The sequence below is a fragment of the Hemicordylus capensis genome, chromosome 1 (genome assembly GCF_027244095.1).
Source record: "Hemicordylus capensis ecotype Gifberg chromosome 1, rHemCap1.1.pri, whole genome shotgun sequence".
Lineage (NCBI taxonomy): Eukaryota > Metazoa > Chordata > Lepidosauria > Squamata > Cordylidae > Hemicordylus > Hemicordylus capensis.
Genome location: NC_069657.1, coordinates 110,896,549 through 110,921,661, shown reverse-complemented (window position 1 = coordinate 110,921,661; position 25,113 = coordinate 110,896,549). Strand labels below are relative to the sequence as shown.

The 25,113-nt window shown below is 39.2% G+C and overlaps 1 protein-coding gene across 1 annotated transcript in view; it reads left to right on the top strand.

The window, feature by feature from the left end:
* WT1 (WT1 transcription factor) overlaps positions 1–22,390 on the top strand; it is a 63,538-nt gene extending 41,148 nt beyond the window's left edge. The window contains exons 4-8 of the mRNA XM_053287184.1: positions 8,197–8,299; positions 8,747–8,897; positions 15,295–15,384; positions 17,681–17,773; positions 19,988–22,390. Coding sequence (XP_053143159.1) covers positions 8,197–8,299; positions 8,747–8,897; positions 15,295–15,384; positions 17,681–17,773; positions 19,988–20,109 — 559 coding nt within the window. The 3' untranslated portion in view covers positions 20,110–22,390. The remainder of the gene's footprint in view (positions 1–8,196; positions 8,300–8,746; positions 8,898–15,294; positions 15,385–17,680; positions 17,774–19,987) is intronic.
* Positions 22,391–25,113: the final 2,723 nt, after the last annotated feature.

Below are 25,113 nucleotides of genomic sequence, written 5' to 3'. Positions count from 1 at the left end.
TTATTTGCAGAAATTTAATAATACATTCATAATGCTTAGGCAAAGTATTTAGCAAGAGTCTAATTTTGGCTAGTTCAGGTAATCTTATCTTTTGCTCTTCTAATGCTTTCAACACTTCCAAGAAAGATCCTATGTGCTCTGGTAATTTTTCTCCTCCTTTGAATCTTTCGTTGCACAACTTTAGCATGAGAGAGACTTTTCTGGTCATAGTTTTCTGCTGAAAAACTTCTATCAATCTCTCTCATATTTCTCCTGCAGTTTTCTTATCTTCTATATGATATATCAATTTATCACTTACAGTTAAGGATATATGCCCCATGACTTGCATGCTTGCAGCTTCCCTCACCTGCTGCTCTCTTCCACTCTCTAATGGCCTCTATTCTTCCAGTACAAAAGACAGTCCAAGAGTGTTTAGCCACATCTTTATTTTAAACGACCAACTTCTATAGTTTGTATCACTCAGAATTTCTGCAGCCGGATACATCTTTGTAGACCTAAAAGTAGCCATTTCTTGTTCATAAACTTCTTGTTGCCTGTTTTATTATTTCCAGCACTCTTGGCCCATAACCCTGTGTATCAGAGAGGGTCTGCAAACAATCTGTGTGTAGCCTAACTGGGCTCTGCACCACATGACTACTGGCTCCGTTATGGAGCTGGTAAGGGCAGCAGGGATCAAGGGCCATGCGGCCCGTGAAAGTCCCAGAACACCCCATGTGAGTGCATGGGGCATTCTGGGGAGGATTGTTGGAGTCTCTTGGTTGGGGGCCTCCTCGTGAGTCGCTACAGCTCAGAGCTGCGCTGTGGTGACCCATGATTGCCAAAATGGGGTTAGTGGAGTGCTCTTGTAACCTGCCTAGAGATGTGAGTTTTGGGTGGTATAGAAATGTGTTAAACAAACAAACAAACTTCATTTAAGGGGGGAAATTAAATGGGCTAACTGCCAGGAGCCACACTCTGGGCTCCCTTAGCCAACTTTCGAGTGGTTGTGTGAATAGCCTCAGTGTAACAAAGCGGAAAATGAAGCTTATTAAGTTTATTGAACAAAGTTACTAAGGTTTACTACTTAATTATTACCAAATCATAAACAGCTGTCCTATCTTGAGTAACAGATCATCTTAACAGAAAAAAAAAATAACGATCTCGAGCATTCACTAAGAAATACAAACTGACCAATCAGTCTACAGCACCACCTAGTCTGGCTTTTAATCTGGGTTAAGGGGACAAGTGCCCCCTTAACCCAGGATTTGTAGTTGTTATGGGTTTTTTTTTTTACATTTTATATCCCACTCTTCTTCCAAGGAGTCCAGAGCAGTGTACTACATACTTAGGTTTCTCCTCACAACAACCCTGTGAAGTAGGTTAGGCAGAGAGAGAAGTGACTGGCCCAGAGTCACCCAGCAAGTATCATGGCTGAATGGGGATTTGAACTCGGTTCTCCCTAGTCCTAGTCCAGCACTCTAACCACTACACCACGCTGACTACACCACACTGGCTTGTGTGACCGCATGGGGTGCTTGCAGCGCATGCTGTGACAGAGATAGGTGCCAAGAGCACCCATCTCCTGGGGGAATCCCCCAATGCATCATGCTCAGCATGCAGTGCATTGTGCGATGGTGTCATGGCTCAGACTTCAGAATCAGAAGACTCAGAGCAGGAAGACTCACCTGCTAGTGAGCCACAGCAGCAAGATTTGGCAGAGAAACCAGACTCAGAACCTGAGGATTCTCAACAGCTGCCAGACCTGAATTCTGATGTGGAAGAGCCTGGATTCCACCTATAGTGAGATGAAGTATCAAGAGGAAGGCTCAGAGGGACTCATCCAGGTGCAGGAGATAACAGGGAAGAAAGCCAAACTGCTGACTCAGGGAAGCCTGATTGGTTCCTGGTTCTGTTGAGCCATATATATTCAACTGTCTCTCATGGCTGAGTTGCTATTTGCAACTTTGCTTTCAGCAGATACTGTGCTCTTGGAATTCTATATTTTCTGTGTTCCAGTTTGTCTTGTCTGTACTTCCCTTAATTCCTTGTTCTGTGTCCTTTGCTTGTTTCATTCCTTGTTTTGTCTTTTCTTGCGCTTATTACTCAGTTATTGTTAGTGGGGGGTACCTAGTTTCAGTTCAGGGGACTTCATTCATCTACTGTTTTTTTTGCAAGCCTCTTATTTTCCTTCATCCAGTTTCGTTACTGCTTTCTGTTTACTCTCTCTCCGGGGGTTGTAAATCCTTGTAAATCCTTGTAAAGCCAGGACAGCAGTTCACGATAGATACATGAAGGCCAGGACATGCCATCTGGACACTCCAGAACTCTGTGCTGGGCACTCCAGAACTCTGTGCTGCCTGGCACAGCAGTGGATCATCTGGGAGCATAGTCTGCACGTCCAGCAATGTTTATTGGATTGTCTGGGGAAGCTAAGGTTTCATAGCCTTCTCCTCTGCCCTCCTACCCTCCTGAATGATCGTGTGAATACCTTATACACATAAATCCCGACAAGCATCTGTTTCTATCACTCTTGTCCACATCTGTTATGTTCTCTCCCCAAAGATACATGTCAGGCTCCCTCTTTTGTTCTTTTTAAATGTTAGTTGAAGATCTTTTATTATGTATAGTTTTTGCTTTATGATCTTATTAGATCAGTGAAATATTAATCTGTGCATGGACTGCTGCTTTTATATTGGTTTATTAATACCGTATATTATGTTTTATTGTTTTAATTATTTTGCATTGTGCTGCCTTGGGTGGGAATGAAGGACAGGATATAAACTCTCTCTCTCTGTCTCTCTGATATTCTCAGGGAAGTTCTCCATCTCCCAGTTCTTTTTCATCAGCTTAATCAAACTCCCTTTTCTGCTATGCATGTGGGCCGGGGGTGGATAAGTGACAATGACCCCCACTGTGAATAAGTTATTATCATTATTATTTATCGATGAGAGTTCTGTAATTTACAAATGCCCTTTTATTCCCTTTAAAATGTCATACAATGTGAGATATAAAGAATGGCAGAGCTTCAAAAACAGGTATTCATAAAATATGAATTATGATAGTTTAGGTGGCCAGCTGTATGTCTCACACTTTCCAAATACATTGTGATGAAATGGCACATGCTTGTCTACATCTTTTATTTATTCTGATGTAACTTCTTTGGATTCCAAGAGTTGTGTGTGGTGTTCTGTGTATACAACAGGGCTTTTCCACTTCTACCACAGCCTCCTGTGGCCCCTGAAAAGATGCTTTTGAGGATCTTGGGATCCAAGCCAAAATGGAGAAGAACATGAATTTTATATAGCATTGCCAACCTAACTACTTTAGGTTGGCTACTTTACATCATTACTACTTACCTTAGTATGCTGTCTAAATAATATTGATCTAATTATATATTTTTTTCATTGTTACCCCTGCTCATGGTTCCATGTTAAAAAATGTTCTTTGTGGCAAATCATTGTCATCACCATATTAGAAGGATGTCTGAATTAAAAGAAATATGTCGCCATTGTTTTGCCTGTATAAATGATGTCTGAAAAAGGCTCAGAGCACGGGATGATATTCACTACTTTGTGAGTGGAAAATCATTACTTTTTTTTTTTTTTTAACTTTCCCTGCTGACAGTGTGGAGAACTAGATTAACTGTTAGGAAGACTGTGCTATAGCACAGAAGAAGGAAGGACTGAAGAACATGCACCCTTTCCCATCCTTGAGGTCTTTCTCCATGGCTAGATCATTGCTTCTCCCACTCTCATTTTCCACACCCTTTTAGGAATATTGTACTACAAATACAATACTGTCCCCCAGCAAATGTCAGGTACCTAATAACATTTATGCAGCTGCCCACTGATTTTTCCAAGGTTGAACATAATTAGAGTTGAGTTTTAAATCCAGACTCCTGAATTCAGTGCCACAGAGTAAAAGACTATTACAGGAAACAACGGATACAAAGCATGCTTAAACCCACAGTAATCAACCTAAGCCTGTGCTGGATTATTGACAGAGACTGTAGCACTAGTCTTGACCAATGAGAATGTTTCAACAACTATTTGCTCTTTCAAAAAATTAACTGTAAATGAGATCATGATGCATCTGCTTTATAGTAGCATTATTGTCATAGAAATTGGTAATGCATATTTTTTCAGTTTCCTGATGAAAACTGTCTTAAAGAAGTGGTCCTATTAAACTTCATTTAAAAAAACGAAAATGGCACATTTCCTGTGTTTCACATTGTTGACTTTCTGCATGCCAAAATTCCATTTTTCCTCAAAAAGCTATTAAATTAGAGCCTAATGTGGTGCCTGTTCTGTGTAATCTCCCCCACCCCCACCTAACTATTTTAAATAACCTTCAGGACTGATGAAGATGAATCACTCAGTGTTCATATTTCATACTTAAGTTTGCTAACTTGTCTCTGTGTTCCCTAGAAAAAGCTTAGTACATCTTTATTAACTTGAAACTATAGTTTGTGAATCAGATGGACAATGACAATGTAAAACAATAAAGATGGTGTAAGAAAGGAATTAAAGGTTTTATCCTTTTCAAATTAGAAAGTAGCATTTCTGAGATTTTCTTTAAACTATATTGACATGGTTCTTCAGAGCTGTTCTGTTTTTCATCAGACATTTTAATTTGTTAAAATTGTAAAACCTATGTTTTACCCAGTCTTGTACAATTGTACAGTATTACAATTCATCATTTTAAAGGATCTTCACTCAGAGAATTAAGGACTTCCTGGGGTAATGCAAAAGCTTCTAGATAGATAAATGGATAGTACATTTCTCAAATATCAGTTTGTGTCTCTGTCGCCTATGCTTCCTTTCTTAGGATCTGAAATAAAGTGTCCAAATAGTTTGGATTTTCAGTTCAAGTCCTCCCTCCCCTGCATATCTCCATTAGCTTGCTGTAAAATAAAGCATGATATACTTGTATTTAGGAAAGACAGGGTAAGACTCTTCGATAGATCCATCAACCTTTGCTTATTCTAAAAGTCTAATTAATGATGATAGAGTCTACTAGTTGTTACTGGGTGACTAATCAGCAATAGTTTCTCTTTCATACCTATTTGCCCTTTCCACCTACACATTAGCTCTTTTCAGATATTTTTTAAAAAGCAAAACCCACTGTAGTCACATGCAGAGTCCCAAGGATGTGCCCACAAGCCGCATCCTGGTGCTGATGCACTCAGAAACCTTGCACCAGTGTTGTCCACAGTTACCACATTTGTTTGAAGAGACAGACACTGTGAGCATGAAGGAGACTGTTTCTGTGACTGGAAGACTGTGGCACCTTCCCATGGAAACAATCTCTTTCACACTTAAAGCGTTTGTCCTTTCAAACATTATGTGGACAGCATGGGGGTAAGATTTTTGAGTGCATCAGTGCCAAGGCAGGGCTTGGGCATGTTCTCTCGGAACGCTGTATGCAAGGACAGTTACCCGCACCCTTTAAACTCTGAAAAGGGCTATTGTCAGTTGCCTTTCAGCACCTTTGACACAATCCAAAGGCACTATTCAGTACAGGATGTGATCTTTGGGAGGGTTCTTTGGATTATACAGCATTTTAAGATAAAATTATCACAGTAAGAACTAAATGTCAGGATTGGAGGCTCATTAGGTTAGACATCTTACAAAGATAAAACAGTAATTACTCTAGATTGGTACAGATGTCAGATTTTTTGCTACTTTTAAAACCACAAGTAATGATGAACTTCTACAATTCAAAGGTTGTGACTTTACCCATATTATTAGGATATCTTAAAATAATTGATAATTACTTTCCAAATGTGTGGTTAAGATGGAGGTGTTAGACTGATTTACTGCAAATTTATTTCTGTATTAAGCATTGTTTCCCCAAAAAGGCATAGCGGCCTTTGACCTTTTGCTTTGTCAGTGATAAAAATCAGTTGATACTAGATCTGTGCACAGTTCAATTCCATGTAAAAAGTAACTGTTACAAATCCAAGGAAGACTTTCTTTTACAAACGGGAACCATTGGTTTTGCCAACTGGAGGTGTGAGAGAGGCCACAGTCTTGTAGAAAAAAATTAACTCCAGAAATCATCTTCATAACCCTTAATGCTAGAAATGTGTCAAAAACCTTTGCAGGATATAACATTAGTTCAAGCTAAAAAAAAGTAACATAGCACTTCTAACAACAACAACAAAAAGAGTTCTCTGCAACCAAAAAGCTTGTTACTCTACACTTTGAACACAGTTGGTTCAATAAGAATGTAATTGTCTCCTATAGACTCCATCTATCTATTGCAATAATTTCCAGACTTTATGCCATGAAAGAACTGCTAGTGTACTAGGAGAACTATGTTGGTTCACATAATGCTCAAAATTCCATCTGCATTTTAACAAAGCATGTATGCGATTGTGCAAGAGCACTTCCGTGCAAACAAGCAGAATTGCATGAATACAGTTGCATGATGGATGACTATTTCCAATTGCCATCCATCATGCAACTCAATTTGCAAAATTTCATGCGTTTGTGCAAGAACACTCTTGTACAATTGCATGCACCCTTTGTTGAAACACAGACATGCACAGTTAACTCAGTAATTAAAGGCTCCTGTGAATCCAAAGCACTATCTACAGAGGAGGTTGCCTGGTGTTTCTTTCCTGATTTACTGCGTTGGCCTGGGTTCCTTACAATCAGGAAGGAAGCATATCCAGATCAATGACTAATGTGTAATGCAGAAACAGAGGGGAGGGTGGGCTCTTCTGACAGCAGGTAATTCTTAACTGTTATTCAATAGGATTAAAGTACAGTTCACATGACTATAAACTAGGTAGGAGATAAGTCCTACCTAGTTTTGGGATCTGGGTGTGCTCCTGTTTTGTGTTCATGTTATAGATGAACTGGAACATTGAAAAAAGCAAGGTTGGGGTGGGAAGCTTGATTGTCTGTCAAGCCTCAGCTGGGTAGGATGAGTGTGCCCTACCCAGCTTCTGGCCCCAGCTTCTGAATGGGGTAGACAGGAAAATCATCCTACCCAGCTGGGGCTTGACAGCCAAACTCCCCACCTCTGACCTTGCTTTTTACAAGTAAGGAGGAGTGGTCTATCAACGGCTACTAGTTGGAGGGCTATAGGCCACCTCCAGCCTCAAAGGCAAGATGCCTCTGAGTACCAGTTGCAGGGGAGTAACAGCAGGAGAGAGGGCATGCCCTCAACTCTGCCTGTAGGCTTCCAGCAGCATCTGGTGGGCCACTGTATGAATGAAACAGGATACTGGACTAGATGGGCCTTGGGCCTGATCCAGCAGGGCTGTTCTTATTTTCTTATGTTGTTAAGTACATGAATACAAAATGGGAACACACCCAACGCCCAAAACTGGATAGGACTCATCTCCTACCCAGTTCATGGTCATGTGAACTGCCCTTAAGGTTTACAAAAGCAAACCTTTTTCAAATCTAAGGGTGAAGCAGACCTCCAATTTTAACTGAGAAAAAAAATGTGTATCTCATCTGTCAGAAGTATGGAAAATACAATATATGTGTAGGGGAAATTACAGCTTGTGTTTTATATCTTAATAAAATACACAAATTTATATTCTCAAATCCAAGCCTTAAATATTTCAAGAACTGTGGGGCTGAATTTGTGCTGCCCTGAAAGTGGAAGGGACAATTGATTTTCACAGGGTAACAATTCCTGTTTGTTGTTTTACTAAAGGTTAAGCTACAGTACATCTTCCATGCTGATATGTGGGTTAAATAGTTAGGACACTGATTTGTAATCCTATCCTATGGCTACACCACTGCTGTTCTTGTAAATGTCATCACTTTCTCAACCCTATCTGGTTATATCTGAGTCATGAGGTGCTGACAAAATCTCAGTGCACTTAATATGAAACCTGAGGCATTTTGCTCATTCCAAAGATATTAGCAATGGCCAGCTTGGCATGTAGCTGATAAATAACTTGCACGTATGCACAGAATTAAGTTTTACTCCTCTGTGTTTCCTCCGTCTTTACTAATATTCTTCACTAATCAAATTTGAAAACATAGCTAGACAAATCTTTTCTTCTTCTTCTGTTAGAATTCATGTTTTAAATAGAACCAGAGTATCTTCCTTCATTAAGTTTCACTGGATTGGTCTAGAAGAGGAAAATGTAACTGTTTTAGCATCAAATGAAGTAGCATTACAAATACTTGTCTGTAGAGATTTGTGAACCAAGTATACTTCCAACATTTTGCCTCTCTTTATTTTCAGCCATTCTACAGGATATGAAAATGATAATCATGCGGGCCCTATGTTATATAGTTGTGGGGCTCAATATAGAATACATACCCATGGAGTCTTTAGAGGAATACAGGTGGGTATAATTGAAAAAAAGATGGTTCTAGACTGACTGCATGGCTGATATTCATGACCACCATATTGTATTAGTAAATAAATCCTAATGAGAAATCACCTTATTCTATGGAAGAAAGTTATAAATTAATGTATAATTAATTAATTATAGGATAAAGCAAAATCACACATTTCTCTTTAACTAGAAGATATTTGGACTATACTGCTAACGATTTACAAGACTTTTTCTAATTGGGAAAGCTTGCCCTTTGCCAGATAACATTTATCCTGGTTTTTCAGATGGCATGAAGATCAGCTGAAGTCCGAACCTCTACTTTTGTGGCATTACAATACATTTTTGTTCTGTGAGGGGAGGATCATGACTGAGGGATTAAAAGGATCACTATCTTTTACAATATGTATGAGTCTGGGTTTCAGACTCATACCCATATTCTTTTTGCCATTATAGGATGTGCGTCGAATGCCTGGAGTAGCTTCTACGATCGTTAGATCAGCAAGTGAGACAAATGAGAAACGGCCTTTCATGTGTGTATACCCGGGTTGTAACAAGCGATACTTTAAATTATCTCACCTGCAGATGCATGGTAGAAAACACACTGGTAAGTATTTTCTGTTGATTGAAAAATTCTCCCTGTTAGCCTGATCCTCGTGACCTTGCCCTTGTGCTGATAATAGTTAGCCCACCCACTGGGAGGAGTCCATGGGCCTTTTGGGTGAAAGTTCAGTATATCCCTTCACTGGCAACATTACTAAAGTATTGTGTGAGAGATATCAAGAATGAGTTGCTTTTTAAGGAGGGTACTGCTGGATACTCTGCAGTATGCCAGACAAAATCTCAAAGTTAGAGTGGCTTTATAGGACTGGAAAATATATGTGCATCATTCTAGATGAACAAATATTATTTGAAGTTTCCACATGAATGGTTCTTGATAACATAGGTTCATGTTTTGGAAAAAGGAGAGAGATATCAGTGTTATATAGACTGCCTTGTCTCAGTCTATATTTCAGTTATCAGTTTCTCATATTTATAGGAAACTGACTCATTACATTTTCTGAAGACTATTTTCTCAGATAATGTTACTAATAACTAGATCACAAAACATGTAGAGCTCTGTTATACAAAACTGGATTTTCCAATGTTGCAACATAGTTTTTGCTGATATCTCATCCACCCAGTGACTGCTTCTAAAGTGCCTTCCTTGTATTAAAAATGCTATTATTGAAACATATTACTATGAATAGAAGAGGGTTAGAGTTAGGGATGATCAGGGGCCTGGGGCACCTTCGTTATGAGGCTAGGCTACAGCATCTGGGGTTCTTTACTTTGGAAAAAAGTAGTGAAACTGAAGGTTGGGAAATTTAGGACTGAAAAGAGGAAGTACTTTTTCACACAGCGCATAATTAATCTATGGAATTCTTTGCCATGGGATGTGGTGATAGCCACTAGCTTGGGTGGCTTTAAAAGGGGCTTAGACTAATTCATGGATGACAGGTCTATTAATGGCTACTAGTCTGGTGGCTGTGGGCCACCTCCAGCCTCAGAAGCATGATGCCTCTCAATACCAGTTACAGGAGAGCCACAGCAGGAGAGAGGGCATGCACATACCTCTTGCCTGTGGGCGCCCCAGAGGCATCTGGCTGGCCACTGTGTGAAACAGGAGGCTGGACTAGATAGCCTTGAGCCTGATCTTATGTTCTGATGTATATTGCTTTTTAATTAGTATTTTGAAGCCTAAAACATGACAAAAAGGACAAATAAGAACAATCCTGCAGATACTGTGATTTTAAGATTTTATGAGTTTTCGTCAACAATAATATGATCTAGCAACAATCATTCATATGTTTGAAGATTTTCCGTGAACTTGGTTTATGGTCTCCCCGCCCCACCCCAGCATCAAGTAACACTTTCCTCACCACACCCCCACAGCTTTATTTCTCAACAAAACTGTAAATATACTGTGAAGATAATATATATATCATAGGGAAGGAACAGTTCTTATAACTAGTTTTTAGTTTGATAATTAGAATTTAATTAAATACAAATGTTTATATTTAACAATTTCATTTGGAAAGTTATGGTGCCTCTTGTAGGGAAGCAAATAAAAGAGGCACCATAACTTTCCAAATGAAATTCTTCAATGTAAAATTTTCTATTTAATGAAATTTGAATTTTCAAACTAGAAAACCTGTTTTCTCTAGAATGTTTTCAAACAAGATTGTCACAACTTTGCTTATGCTGGGGAGTTGGCTGATTTCCTTTTATGCAGGTTCTTTCTGGTTCTGCTTCACTGCCACTAATCCCTATAGTCTATCTAAACCAGGCTAGGAAAGCCAAGCCCAGTCTCTTCTGATCCCTCCAGGTCAGAGACTGACATCCCTTTTACCTTCCAAGCACATGCAGTGTTGCCAGTCCCTGTGTCTTGCAGCTGCACATTTTCCTAAGCACAAAGAACAGATGAGCATGGTGGGAGAAAGAGTTTTTGGTGGCAGCCAGACACAGGGGCTGGCAAAACTGCATGCACCTGGAAGGTGAGGGGATGCCAATCTCTGACCCAGAGGGCGGGGCCAGGAGGAGAGGATGGGCCAGGATTTGGAATATGAGGTGAATTAGGACAGAACACAGGGGCAGCAGACTGGGGTGGCAACAGCAGGTAGGGTGAGTGATGTCTGCAGTGGGGGCAGGGAGGGGCATGCACCCACTGTCCCATGATGTACTCACCACCAGAGGGTGTGACATCACATTGTCTCATGAGGGAGCTGCTCCTGAACATATGTATCAAACTACTGGGGTAGGTCATCCAGAGATCTAAATCTGATTGTCATAAATACACAGGTGATACACAGCCCAATTTCTCCTTGTTATTGCAAGTTAGGAAGCCTGATAACATTCCAAACTGCTTTTTGCAGTTAATGACAGGCTGGATGTGGAGGAAAAATAAGAGGGGTCGCTCAGATGCCTCACTATTTATCTTTAATGAGACCATATTTTGGTTTCAAATCATTATCAAGGGCACTTTCACAATTCACAACTTAATAAGGAGATGAAAACCAATCAGACTCACAATAACTCAATTACTAATAGAGTTATGGTGTGCCTGGTTGGTTTTCGTCTCTTTATTAAGTTGTGAAAGTGCCCTTGATAAAGGATTTGTATCCAAAATGCACTGGGCCCATTAAAGATAATAGTGAGGCATCTAAGGGTCCCCTCTTATTCTTTGTCTCTTTGGTGGTGCATCCTCCTTCTCTTTTCTACACCTTTGGATGTGGATGAAGTAATGGAAATAGATCAAGAGAGGGATGCTTCAGGAGAGCTGCTGATTTGGTGGCAACCTGTTCTAAATGGGGTTACACTACCCTTGAAGGATCAGGTTTGCAGTCTGAAAGTGCTCCTGGATCCAGCTCTTAGAGATTTCCAGATGTTGGCAGTGGCCAGGAGTGCATTTGTCCAACCTTGGTTGGTGCATCAACTGCACTTATTCCTGGATCAGTCAAACATACCACTGTCACCCATGCACTGGTTGTATCAAATTTGGTTTACTGTAATGTTCTCTATGTGAGGTTGCCCTTGAAAAGTACTCAGAAACTTCAGCTGGTACAGAAACCTGTGTTCAGAGTATAGCTTTTTAGTTTGGGCCTTTTAGTTTGGAAAAGAGGTGACTACAGGCAGACATGATAGAGGTGTATAAAATTATGCATGGAGTAGAGAGAGTGGACAGATATAAATTTTTCTCCCTCTCTCTTAACACTAGAACCATCGGTCATCCCATGAAACTGAAGGCCTGAAAATTTAGGACCAACAAAAGGAAGCACTTTTTCACACAGTGCATAATTAATCTATGGCATTCTCTGCCATGGTATGTGGTGATGGAACCAGCTTGAGGAGCTTAGATAAATTCATGGAGGACAGGTCTATCAGTGACTACTAGTCTGGTGGCTATAGGCTACCTCCAGCCTTAGAGGCAAGATGCCTCTAAATACCAGTTGCAGGGGAGCAATAGCAAGAGAGAGGGCATGCCCTCACTTCTTTCCTCTGGGCTTCTCAGAGGCATCTAGTGGGCCACTCTCAAAGGCATCTAGTAGGCCACTATGTGAAATAGGACGCTGGACTAGATAGGCCTTGGGCCTGATCCAGCAGGGCTGTTCTTATGTTCTTACTAAATGTTGACACCATGCCACACTGTTACTTTACCAGCTGCACTGGCTGGTGATTCATTTCCAGGTAGAATTCAACGTGCTGGTTCTCACCTTTATTAAAGCCCTAATGGCTTAGGACCAAGATACCAAAATGACTGCCTATTCCATATGAAACTGCATGCTCTTATCTAAGGAGGGTGTTTTGCACAATCTGCCATTCACTAAGGTGAGGTTGTTGGTGATATATGAGAGGATGTTCCCTGTGGTGGGACATAGAGCCCCCTATTATGGGAGGTTCAATTGGCTCTCCCATTTGACAGTGCTAAAAATGTTGGGATTTTTGTTTTGTTTTTTGTTTTGCTGGCTAAAAATGTTTTTATTCCAGCAAGGTTTTTAAGTCCTGTGGTTTTTACAGTTGTTATCTTCACTTTGTCACTTTTATGCTGTTGTTTTAGTAATGGCATTTTTATACTGTTTTTATCCTTGTGTTATGTTAGCTGCCTTCATCACTTCCAGATTGGTGGGGAAAGGCAGGGTATGAGTTATTTAAATAACATAAATAATAAATAAATATCAATCAGAGAAGCTAGAACATTTGTAACACATCTGAAGGATATTTTACACATTACACAGGGCAAACCTGGGTTTGCAGCCAAGTGTACAGTCCCTGGCAATTGTGCATTCCCTAACACGCGTATGACACTCATGTTTACATTTTCAGATGTACATTTAAAACATATTATGTATACAAACTAAAATTATATGTAAAGAGCTCAGAATTACTGAAACATTGATTCTAAAAATATGTTCATATAAGAATTAAATTCACAACTGAATCAGAATCAGAATTTCTCTCATAGCAAAAGTTTCTGATCAGAAACACATAGACCTTGGCTACATGAACATTCTGGAACAGGTAAATTACAATATCTGTCCGAATACATTCCCATAGAGTTGAGTGACAGCAGCTTCAGCTCCCAGCAGATGGTTGCTGTAACTTGGCTTTAGAAAGATATAAAAGTTCCAGTGAGTTCATCAGTCTAACAATAACAAAGGACCTTTGTTTGCAATGTGGAAGCAGCATGAACCTTATCACATTCAAATGCATATGCTTTAGCACTGTATTTGCGTTGCAGTTTGGAGACTATCGTCTGGGCAGTGCATTCTGTTCCACCAACACTCTCCCTCTTAAATCTGCCAGGGCTTAAGTCTCTTTCAGAATCAGTTTCCAAGGCACAATAATTCCTGTGGGAGACCTTGTGGTCAGATTTGAAAGGAACCATTTTAAACACACGTGGTACATATAACCTTCTGCATAAATAAATTAAATTGAATAGTCATGGAAATAACCCATTTTGGGGTTTAAGAGCCAGTAAACTCCTTTGGGTGGCTGCCACAGGAAGTCATAAAGATCTTCTTATAGATATCCAATAGTTACATTTAGATTTTGACCTTGCTGTCCCCAGTGTAAATTCGGACAAGCTGTTAAAATTGGTGATACCATTTGCCATTCAGAAAAGACTTAACAGTGCTCTCAAAACTGTTGCTTTATTTCATGTTAACAAGATAATTTTTTTAATAAGAATAAATCGAGTTTATAAAAGAATCCTACAGAATCATAGTAAAGTTAGAATCAGGATATGTAACTTACTGGGTTAGGATATTACCCAGTCCTAATTTTAATCAGGACTGGGGAAATTTAGAACAGTATGTCACAATGGAGGACCTTCCCAGCACAGCAGTAGAACTAAGCCATTTCAAAATGGAGTCAGCCATGTGCTATCTTAAGACAAGTTTGCTTTCATGCTGCAGCTGGAATATCTGCATACATAGAATCCTCCTCCACCCTCTAGGATCTGCTAAGGGACCTATATTAATAATTCCCTGATCTTTTATCTGGAATTGAAAGCAGAATTGGCAGAAAGAGCTTTTTAGCCAATTATGTATTGAACTTCTTGTTGTCATAGAAGAATAGGCAAATATGTTCTTCAAATCTAATACAAAATGTAGGAAGAAGTGGACTTCATCATCAATATGTGACAGAGAATATGCATCTATCTATGTCAGACAAGCCTCCTCCAGAGAAAATGGAACACTTTTACAATCAGGTTGCATGGAGTTTTAGAAAAGATGGAGGAAAACAAGTTGGCCAAAGTTTAGAAATTCATCCAATTTCTGTCACAGTTACCCAAACAGAACGAGGGTAGTGTATTTCATTTCCTCCCTCCTGGGGACATTTCATGCAAATGCCTCTCCTGCATCTGGTGCAAAAATGTAGGTGATAAGTTCATTGTTAGTTATGCTAATCATCTCAAAAAAGGGTGTGAACACTTGTCTGTATAAGGCACAACACTTTCTTCAGAGGGTGCAGTACCTGCCTTCTCTAACATCAGAGGAGGAAGAAATATTCAAATATTTTGAACTGTATTAAATCTTCTTTCGAACATTACAAGTCATGTATAAAACATACATTATTAATTAAACCAATATCTGTCTTTTACAAATCATTCAATAGTCATATTTAAAGCACAAAATTTATTTTGCCATAAATACATTATTAGGGCAGCTTCTACTCACACCAGTTACTGTATCTATGTGTTGATGGCAAAAGTGCAACACTTCATAAGTGATGGTGCACACTGTTTTCCCGCAGAAATTTTATTTGGTTTGTCTTGTAAGTACAGAACTCTTACTAAATCAGTTACGTTAACTTTCCCCAGATGTATTCCCTAGCATTAGCTGTATATTTAATGTATAAGTGAAAATTGTTCTAGCATTTTAATATTTTATATTTAATAGGGTGTTTATTTAATGCCTTTGAACATTAGTCATCCTTTTCAAATGAAACTTGTTCTTCCCAAGGTGAAAAACCATACCAATGTGATTTTAAGGACTGTGAGCGAAGATTCTCTCGTTCAGATCAACTCAAGCGCCACCAAAGACGACATACAGGTTTGTTGCATGACTTGGCTTTTGAAATTGTAACACTTCATAATTTTCAGAAACTAGAGCATGTGGGATGGAATCCTAATTTTTCACTAGTACTTCAGAACTATGGGACTATGCAATCAGATGTTTGGTAGATTCAAAACTAAACAGCAACAAAGCAATACAGAACTTATGTTGTGGTCATTTTTAGGCATCATAATAATTATAGCATTGCTATAAGCGGTCGCTCCAATTTGCAGAGGGGGAAGCAAAGAAGTTTGTGTCTTTAACATGTACAATTAGATGCAGGACAATGTAATTATTTATAATAATAGCTAGTAATTGGTTATATTAATACTCAGTGTATGGAATGAGTGTGTGGTTCATTGATGTATATGATTATGAGGAATAATCATGTGGTTTGAAACACAAGGGGAAGGGACCCTCCTCTTTGTCCTCCATAAATAATGCCCATGGGGGAAAATAGCTCACTATTGATGATATTTCTAGAGTTCAGAAAAGCACTAACAAATAATGCTGCTGAGGTGGCAATATGCTTCTGTAAAATAGAAAGGAAAACTATTCAACTGTCAGAAGCTCAATGAGCAGAAACGCACAATTTTATCCCAAGCTTATTCCAAGGAACTCAGGGCAGCACACATGCCTCCCCGCATTTTATCCTCACAACAACCCTGTAAGGTAGGTTTGGCACAGAGAGAGTAATTGGCCCAAGGACACCCACTGACTTTCATGGCTGAGTGGGGATTTAAATCTGGGTTTCCAAGTCCTAGTCTGACATTGAGTTTGAATATATCATTGATATGGGTAATACAAACATGAAACAACATAATTTATGATAAATTTTATTTTGGAACAACTGTATTTTGGAAGAAGGCTTCCCAACTACTGCAACATCAGCACTTGTATTGGAAGGGGAAATTTAAACAACCTCCCCTTCGCTGGTAGTGCCCTGCAACACCCAAAGATAATCCTTGAGGGCTGTACAACCCTCAAGTACATATTTTCAGGTGGCACACAAAGCACTTCTGGAGGAATGGGAGACCAGCAAAATTTCCCCCCTCTTGCATGATTGTAATAGCCAAGTCAGTAGAAGCCTTCCGCTGTGCAGGCACATCTCATGTAGTACATATCCATACTTAGTCAGGATGTTTGCCATGGTATGTAGAAGTAACTAACAATCCATGGCAGCACAGTGGAATTTACAGGATTGAACTGAAAAGTTTCTGTGAACAAAGAGGCACCTTTTAAAAGTGGTGATTTTCTTTATTGAGTGGGAGAGAGCAACTGGTCCTATCCATCCCCAGCACAGCATCCTACAGAGTCATTTATTTATTTATTTCTATGTAAACTATTTGGGAACTCTTGTTGAAAAGTAGTATATAAATATTAATCGTATTCATGTATAGAAATAGTCCTAATTTTACATGTATATTGTTCATGATGTATTGCTGGTTCTTAAACGTCTGAAATTTTTGCTAAAAAGTATGCTGTGGACATTTCCACAATAAAATCTCACATCTTGGAAATCTCTGAAGTTAAAACATTGGAACTAGCAGCTTAACATGAGGTGTTCTTATATACATTAAACCTTTTATTGACAATCTTTAGAATTTTAGGCTTGGCAATGCAGAATTTGGAATAAATACTGTGCTTCGTGTTATTGATGAAACTGCTTTTAAAAGTTGCCTTCTGTTGTGTACATTGACTAAGATTGCAATCCTATACATTTTCCTGGGAGTTACTCTCCCTGACCTCAGTGAGATTTACTTCCAAGTAGACATGCTGAGGTTTGTGCTACATATCTCTTAAGTTAAATAGATATTTAAGAATTGTGTACTTTATAAGCATAACAATATGGTGTTTGGAAAGTGTCTAGGATACTGAAGTAAATTTCAAATTTCAAATGGAACAAAGCCCAGGACACTTCACTGTAAAAACAGCAACAAACAACATAAGGGTGTTCCTCACTTACAGCTTTTTCAAGTTTAGAATCCAATTGTAAATTAATACTTGCTTATATTGCCAAGAATTAAGGAAATGTGAGACTAAGAGTGCTAACTGGAGTTAAAGAGGAAGAGAGGGTTGTAAAAGGTTAGGTAGTTGAGAAGCCTGATTAATGACCTTAGGGATATGTAGGCGTATAGTTAGAAAAACAGTAACTGCAGTAACTATTAAATAACAGAGGGTGGGTGGGGGGACCAAACAGAGTTTTGAAACTCAGAAATATAACCAATGTCCATTCCTCCCAAAATGTATTGGAATATAATATTGTAAAACAAGACTTGTTTTCTTGAATTAGGTGTGAAACCCTTCCAGTGTAAAACCTGCCAGAGAAAGTTCTCCAGATCTGACCACTTGAAGACTCACACCAGGACTCATACAGGTAAAACAAGTGCGTATACTTTTTCCCATTTATATTTTTTCATTTACTTTACCTACACTGATGTTGCTGTGATTTAAATGCTTATGGCATTCTAAGGATGTATAGTTTCCTTGATCTTCAGAAATGGCATTAATTTTAGTTAGGGCACAAGGAGGGTATTGCTTAAAGCAAAAGAAATAGTTTTCTCACCATCACCACCTGGTGGAGAAGTAAAGCTCAAGAAGTAAAGCTCAGTATAGTACGAAAAAAAGAAGACAAACGCCAGTAAATGGGATCAGATAGGCCACTGCTTCACTGAAAGAACATGGTTTACATGAATCAGCTAAGAACTGTGTGGAAGCAATAATTTTAATCTCTTCCAAAGAGATGCTTCGGGAGACTGGCATGGAGCCATCTGTGTCCCCTTGGCACCACTGAGTAACACCTGATGAATTGTAACCTATTTCCATTGCAGGGAGAGGCAGGTGAGAGAGAGGTTCCCCATAAGAGCTGCTTAAAAAAATCTTTAGGTTTCTGTCTTCACTGCTTCACTACCCTATGCAGCAGCACCAATACTGAGCTATTCCAGGCCTGTGAATGTCCTGCTATCCCCCATTCATGACCAAAATGGATCTCAACACTGGTCCTTCTGCTGGAGGAAGGAGTCAGCATAGTCTGGCTTCTTTTCTTTCCACCAAAATACTTTCCCCAGTGGTCAAATATTTAGAGCCTGTCTAGGTAATAAAAATTGCAACACTTTTTCTTTAGTGTTGCTTTCAAGCTAGCCCTAGTTCAGCCACTGTCATGTAGTATAATATCCAATGTGTGGTGGGATACTATATTTATTTTCTCTGCTTTAAAAGGGAAAAAATGATGGAAATATAGTTTACCACATGTGAGACTTTAAGGTCATTCTCAGGACCAAAAATGTTGGGGATGGGAAGGGCTGGTGGGGAGGAGGCTCCTACATGCCTCTCTGCACATGATCAGAGTTTTACAGGCAGCAATGCCACTTGTGTGGCACATGAGATGCGTCGAGCATCAGAGCCAGGACCCTGGAGGAGGAAGTCCTCCCACAACATCCCACAATGCACTGTGCCAAGTGCACTGAGGGATTCCCCCTCAGTGTGCTGCCAGGAGCACGGTGCATTGAGCGATTCCCCCTCAGCTGGGTGCTCTTGCTGTCTGGCTTTGTGAAGGCTTGGGCTTCAGGCAGCCCAAGCATTCACATGATGGGGAGTGGAGTAGAAGGGCATGCTTGTACCCTTCTACTCCACTATTAGCCCAGGTTAAAACAACAACAACAACGGGCTACCATGTTGCGGAGGGCCAGGATCAGGAGTGATCCTGGCGCTTCTCACAACCAGGCTATACCCAGGTAGGGCTGCCCTACCTGGGTATAAGTAGTCATGAGAACAACCTTTTTGTGTGCTTTCATCTGAACTTTAAGTGAAATTGACCCTAATTAACCCTCTACAAAAATCCTTAGTCACTATACTTAATCCAGTTAATTTTTTTCTGAGCATCTGTCCATAAGAAATGAGGTCCATAGAATACTTGTTTTGATGGTCTTGCCATTTTTATGTCAATCTATCCCCTGGATGCTATCAGTTGGTGTGATGTCATCATGATATTTGGTTCACTGGTGAAAGTGGTTGAAGAGCTATGCAAAATATGCTACTAAAAGTTAGCCCTGTAGTGTGGAGGGAAACCTAAAACTGGTTTAGTCAATGGCAGAAGTTGTTGCCCCTCTCTTAAATTAACCTTTTTAATGGTGTGTACCTTTAAAAGTTTAAAGTATAACATAATCACCTAAGACTCATTGTCATAAGGGATTTGAGCACTAGGTTTTAATTATTTTTAGTCATCACCCAGATAAAGGTTTTCAGGCACTTGCTGTGATTTTCCTGCTAGGGGAGTCTGAATCTGAGCACTGCTTGGTTGGGAGACTTGCTGAAATAATAAATATGTCACTTTGAGCCCTTTGGAGAAAGGGTATTGCACAAACATAATAAATACTATTTTTGAATAAAAAGCAATAGAAGTGAAGAGTGCAATCTGTTTTCTGTTGAAATCATTGACAAGACTCCCATTACCTAAATGAAGCACTAGGTATTCAAAGATTAGCTAATTGCTTCAGCTAACTCTGTGTATTTGGTAAGAGCCCTAAGAAATGGAATTAGATGATAATGTTATTTTTAGTCTACTCCTATGCTAGTTTAATAATTTTGTGTTTGTTGACAGGTGAAAAGCCTTTCAGTTGTCGGTGGCCCAGTTGTCAAAAAAAATTTGCTCGGTCTGATGAATTGGTCCGTCATCATAATATGCACAACAGGAACATGACTAAACTTCAGCTTACTCTTTAGATGTTTCACACTATCTGTACAAATCAGATGGGACCCTATGAACTACTGCAACCATTGTCTCTCAGTTATCGTCTTTAGGAAATCTTTGGATGTCTTTATAATGCAGTTGAGACAAGTTAACGAAACTGTAGGATTCTGTTTGATTCAGGTGTCTGCTTGAAAAATTTGCTTCTTATTCAATACATCATGGTTTCAAATTATAATGTTATTACGTAATTACAAGTTGACTATGTTATACCTTCAATATTACTATAGACTCTAGTTATGTATATTTGTTCTTTTCTTCAAAAGGTTTTGTATTTCTTACTTTTACTTGAAATTTGCAAGTGCAAGCTAGTGACAGTACTTAGTCATACTCATACATAATGATGGGTATGTATGAATGTCTCTTTATGTATACTATGTGCTCACTGTGCACATTGAGGTTTCCATGTACGGCTGCAGTCCTATACCAATATTGAATCAATTGTGGTAACTTTTGTACTGCTCAAGTATAGTTTTATATTCTTCTGTGAATCTTCCATGCCAACATTTTCAGCTAGCTGACTTGCAATCTTCAGAACTGCTTTCTCATTGGTTTGTGCAGTTCATTTGAGGATTTGATACTCATCCTGATGTGCATCTGAGCCCTGTAGTCCACACTGGGGTAATCCTCACCTTATGCTGTTCTTGCAATTTTCTGTAGAATTGCAGAGAGGGAGATAAAGGAGCTGGTGCTACTGATTTAAGTGCCTCCAAATGTTCAATGAACACATATAGCAGGGGAGCAGGATCATGCATAATGTCTCAGCCCTGACCTATGTGTGTTCAGTTAAAGGTCTGTCTAGAGCCTATGAAGGTACAATTGTAGAGGTGTGTGGCTTTCTCCATGCAACTGGAACCATGGTTTTCTGAATGCTTTGGGGTTGGGATGTGCAGTGCACCATGAACTTACTGCCACACAAGCATTTAGAATACAGTCTGAAGATCTGAAAGTGTGTGTAGTCTGCTGACAATTATAACAGTATAGGAAGGGCTACAATCTTTTAATGAAAAATTTAGGTGCTAGTGAGATATTCCTGGAACCAGTTTGGATGAAGGAGACCTGACTACACCATTGAGACAAGAGTTTAGTTTCTCATTGGTGCATTCTAGTCTGTCCTCCCTTTTGCTCTGACACCTTCTTTTTAGGCAATGCCAGCTGAAAAGTGCTTCTTCTTGTCAAGATTCCAGTCACCAAAGAAAAAGCTGAGAGACAGAGGTGAAGCAGTAGGTGAGTGATGCCATGGTGGGGGCCGGGTGCCTGCATTCACTGCCCACTGGTGCAACCACCACCTGAGGGAGGCACTTCATGTGGCTTCATGAGGGATCCACTCCTGATTAGCAGGACAATATCTGGCCCTCTAGTTTTTTTGCTTTGCTGCCATAAAAAGTACCATGCACATAGATGGTGCTATATAAATTGATATTATTATTGTTAATAATAATAACAATGATAAAGTGGCAACAGCTAAAAGTGTAGATGTGTTGCAGTCTTCTAAGGTGGTTGAAATAATGCATAGAACTCCTCCCCCCACCCCCATGGGTGAATATGAGAGCAAAACTCAAAGTGCACACAATCTGTAAGATTACCAGCATTTGATTACTAATCCTGAGAGCTGGTAAAATCAGATAAACCAATATTTTTCCATGCAGTACTGAAAATAAGAATCTTACATTGAAGTTAACTTGTTTCTACCACAGCATTAATGTAAAGAAACTATAATGTGTTGTTTTTGTTTTGTATTTTGAAAGTGGTTTAAATTTATTCCACTGAGACACAGGTCCTCACACAAAGTTAAGTCAGTATCATTGCAGATGTTTAGGATTTGTTTAACGTGCAGCCATGCTGGTTATGTGGCTAGCAAGTTGTATAAAATAAAATTAAAGCTGAACTTAAGAAGAGGCTGGTCCAGAATTACCATTAACATATGGCTCTTAAGCTAAACAAATGGCTCTTAAGTGACTTGAACATCTCCTCATTTACAGTTATGTGTACAAAAAGATGCCCAACATGAGGAAATATTTTATTTCAGGGTTTAGGGTTTTATTATTTGTCATTAATTGCTTGAAGTGGTGTATATATCTCTCTTTATATATATCTAATAATGTATTGCTCTCAAACAATTAATATTAGAAAGTAAATAAACATTAGATGCATCACAGTTCAGTTGTTGCTACAAGCTATTGAATACCACAAAGAATGTAACCTGCATTTTTCACTGAACTTTCAATTAAAGCCCATTTAAAGAGAAACAAACAAGAGTCCAACAGATGTCTTGTTTCATGGTTGGTATTAGGTTTCAAGTTCCTTGTCCAATAGTGCCGACTTAGTTTTGTATGTAAGGGTACCACCAGAATGGATGGCCACTAGTTAACCTGCCCAGGTCTTGACCACAATTTATCCTTCTCATTGGGGAATTGTCCTGACAGTATCAGATTTCATATTATGCTGTAGAGAGTTGTTTCATTCCTCTCCCCAGCCACTTACATCAACTTTCCTTTAAGAGAATGACCCACAGGCCACACTTACACTGGAATAGTCTCATCACCTCTGCCACGTTGGAACATAACCACTGTGTTCAATACAACTTAAAGTAGCTACTCCAGGGTAACGATGCTTGTCTCACTATTTTTAGTATCATAACCTTACTGCATAATATGAACACAATTGTGTAAATTCAAAAGTAAGTCAGTTTGGTTGTTTATTATTAAGCACACATGAATACCATTCTTCTTCCAATGAGCTCAGAGTAGTGTCTGTGGATACAGGTGAGGTTACTCCATTTTATCCTTACAACAGCCCTGTGAAATAGGGCAGGCTGAGAAGGAGTGTCTGAATAGACAAAGTGAGTTTCATGGATGGATGATGATCTGAACTCCATGACCAAAGTCCAGCAGGACTTTGCATTACATCAGGAGTTACCAATAAATTGTAGTTGGGGATGATGGGAGTTGTAGTTCACCAACATCTGGAGTATCACAGGTTGGGAACCTCTGCTCTACAACACACTGGTTCTCTGCATTACAGTGTGCTAAACTTACATAATATAATTTCCCAATGAGTAAGTATGATAATTTGCATAGCAATTATCTATCTATCTATCTATCTACACACACACTCAAGGATGCCTCTGAATAGGAGAGCACAAGCAGGAGAAGAAGGAGCATACCTTCGTTTCCGGGTTGTGGGCATTTGGTGGGTCACTGTGGGAAACCGGGTGCTGGACTAGATAGGCCTTGGGCCTGATTCAGCAAGGCTCTTCTTATATGATCTCCTGTTCAAACTTCAAATGATGTTCAACATTCATGTCTCTTTTTAGGTTAGTTTTACAATGGGTAAGATATAACTCTGAGCTGCAGAGCACACTTCATAAAGCTATTTCACACATTATGAAGACACAAACTAAGGTTTGCCACTAAATATACACTCAACCCAGGCGGATTAACGTAGTAGCAAATGTAGCATTTGCTACGGGCCCTGCATTTTCGAGGGCCCCGCATGCCCGACTTCCAACTGGGAATTAAAGTTAAAACTTTACTTGTTTTATTTGGTCCATGTTAGATCAAATATCCCTTTTCTGCTAAATGTGCGTTTTAAGAGAAGGCCCAGCGCAGCATCTGTCCAGTGGCTGTTGCTGGTGCCTACCACATTTTTCTTTTTTGAGTGTGCGCCCTTTGGAGACAGAGAATCATCTATCCACTCTTTATTTTTCTATGTAAACCACTTTGAGAATTTTGATGGGGGAAACGGTATATAAATGTTCACTGTTGTTGTAGTAAGTGTGAGTTTGTGGCTTGGTCTCCCATACTCCAAAATATAGCAAATGAAAAAATTGAATTACTTTACTATGCAAGTAAATAATTTATGTTTTAATATTTATGTGCTTTTTTTTTTTTTTAAACATTTAGGGCCCCTTTATAACATATGCTACAGGCCCCACACTAGCTTAATCCGGCCCTGCACTCAACAGGGAGCTGCAGCCAGTCAACGTTCCCTCATGAGTGCACCTATATAACACATGTGTTTGCAAACATGTGTTTGTCAGTGACACACTTTAGATCTTTAGGTGTGCACTTAAAACCTTTTTGTGCAATGTAACGTAATGTGTGAAGTAGACTTCAGTTCAACTAATTGAATACTCTTGTGCATAGTGAAGCATGAAAGTGAACATAACATATATTTGCAACCCATGGGATTTTGCTGCAATGACAAACATGTCATTTAGGGCATACATGCTCTTAGTATTCTAATCTTGCAACATTTAGGTATAGTTTCCCCCCTCCTAGAAGTGTGACTATATTATTTCATCTCTCCTCTCTTAACATGTAGAATAGGGAATACTAAAGTGAAAAGGCTTATACTTTCCTTCACTGAGAGCAACTGCATCTTCCAGGATAACTCAACAGTTAATTCTTCAAGTCTTCTTTCTCACATGGGAGTTGAATCACTCTTTATTTCAAGGGAACTGTGACTCATTTGTATCAGTCAGCTTTATCTTTTGCTGTCAGAAGACAGCATGCCTCTGGAGAAACTCATAAGAAGAGTGGCAAACAAAATGAATTTTGGAAAATTTGTGTGCGTGTGCAAGTGTGCATTTTGAAACTATATATCTCAATAATCCAGATTTTAAAAGTTCTCTTTAAAAGTTCAGAGTTAAGAATACACGTGTTCTTTTAGTACACTGCACTGTTTTTAATCTGCACTCAAAACAGAACCTGCAAGTTGAATTTATGCTACAAGCCAAGAAGAGGGGATGGGTTGGGGGGGGGGGATAGATAAATAAAACTTATTCAGCAACACCAAGGATGAATAATGCTATCTGTTTGAAAATATAAATCACAAGTACAGTTATAACAAGCTCAAGATCTTCCAGTTACAGCTGTCACTTCTTTAAAGACATTTTAGTCAGTTAATAACATAAGTTTTAGCCAATTAAATTTGCTTAAATTAACATATAAATCACACAATAGTTCTGAAGAAAA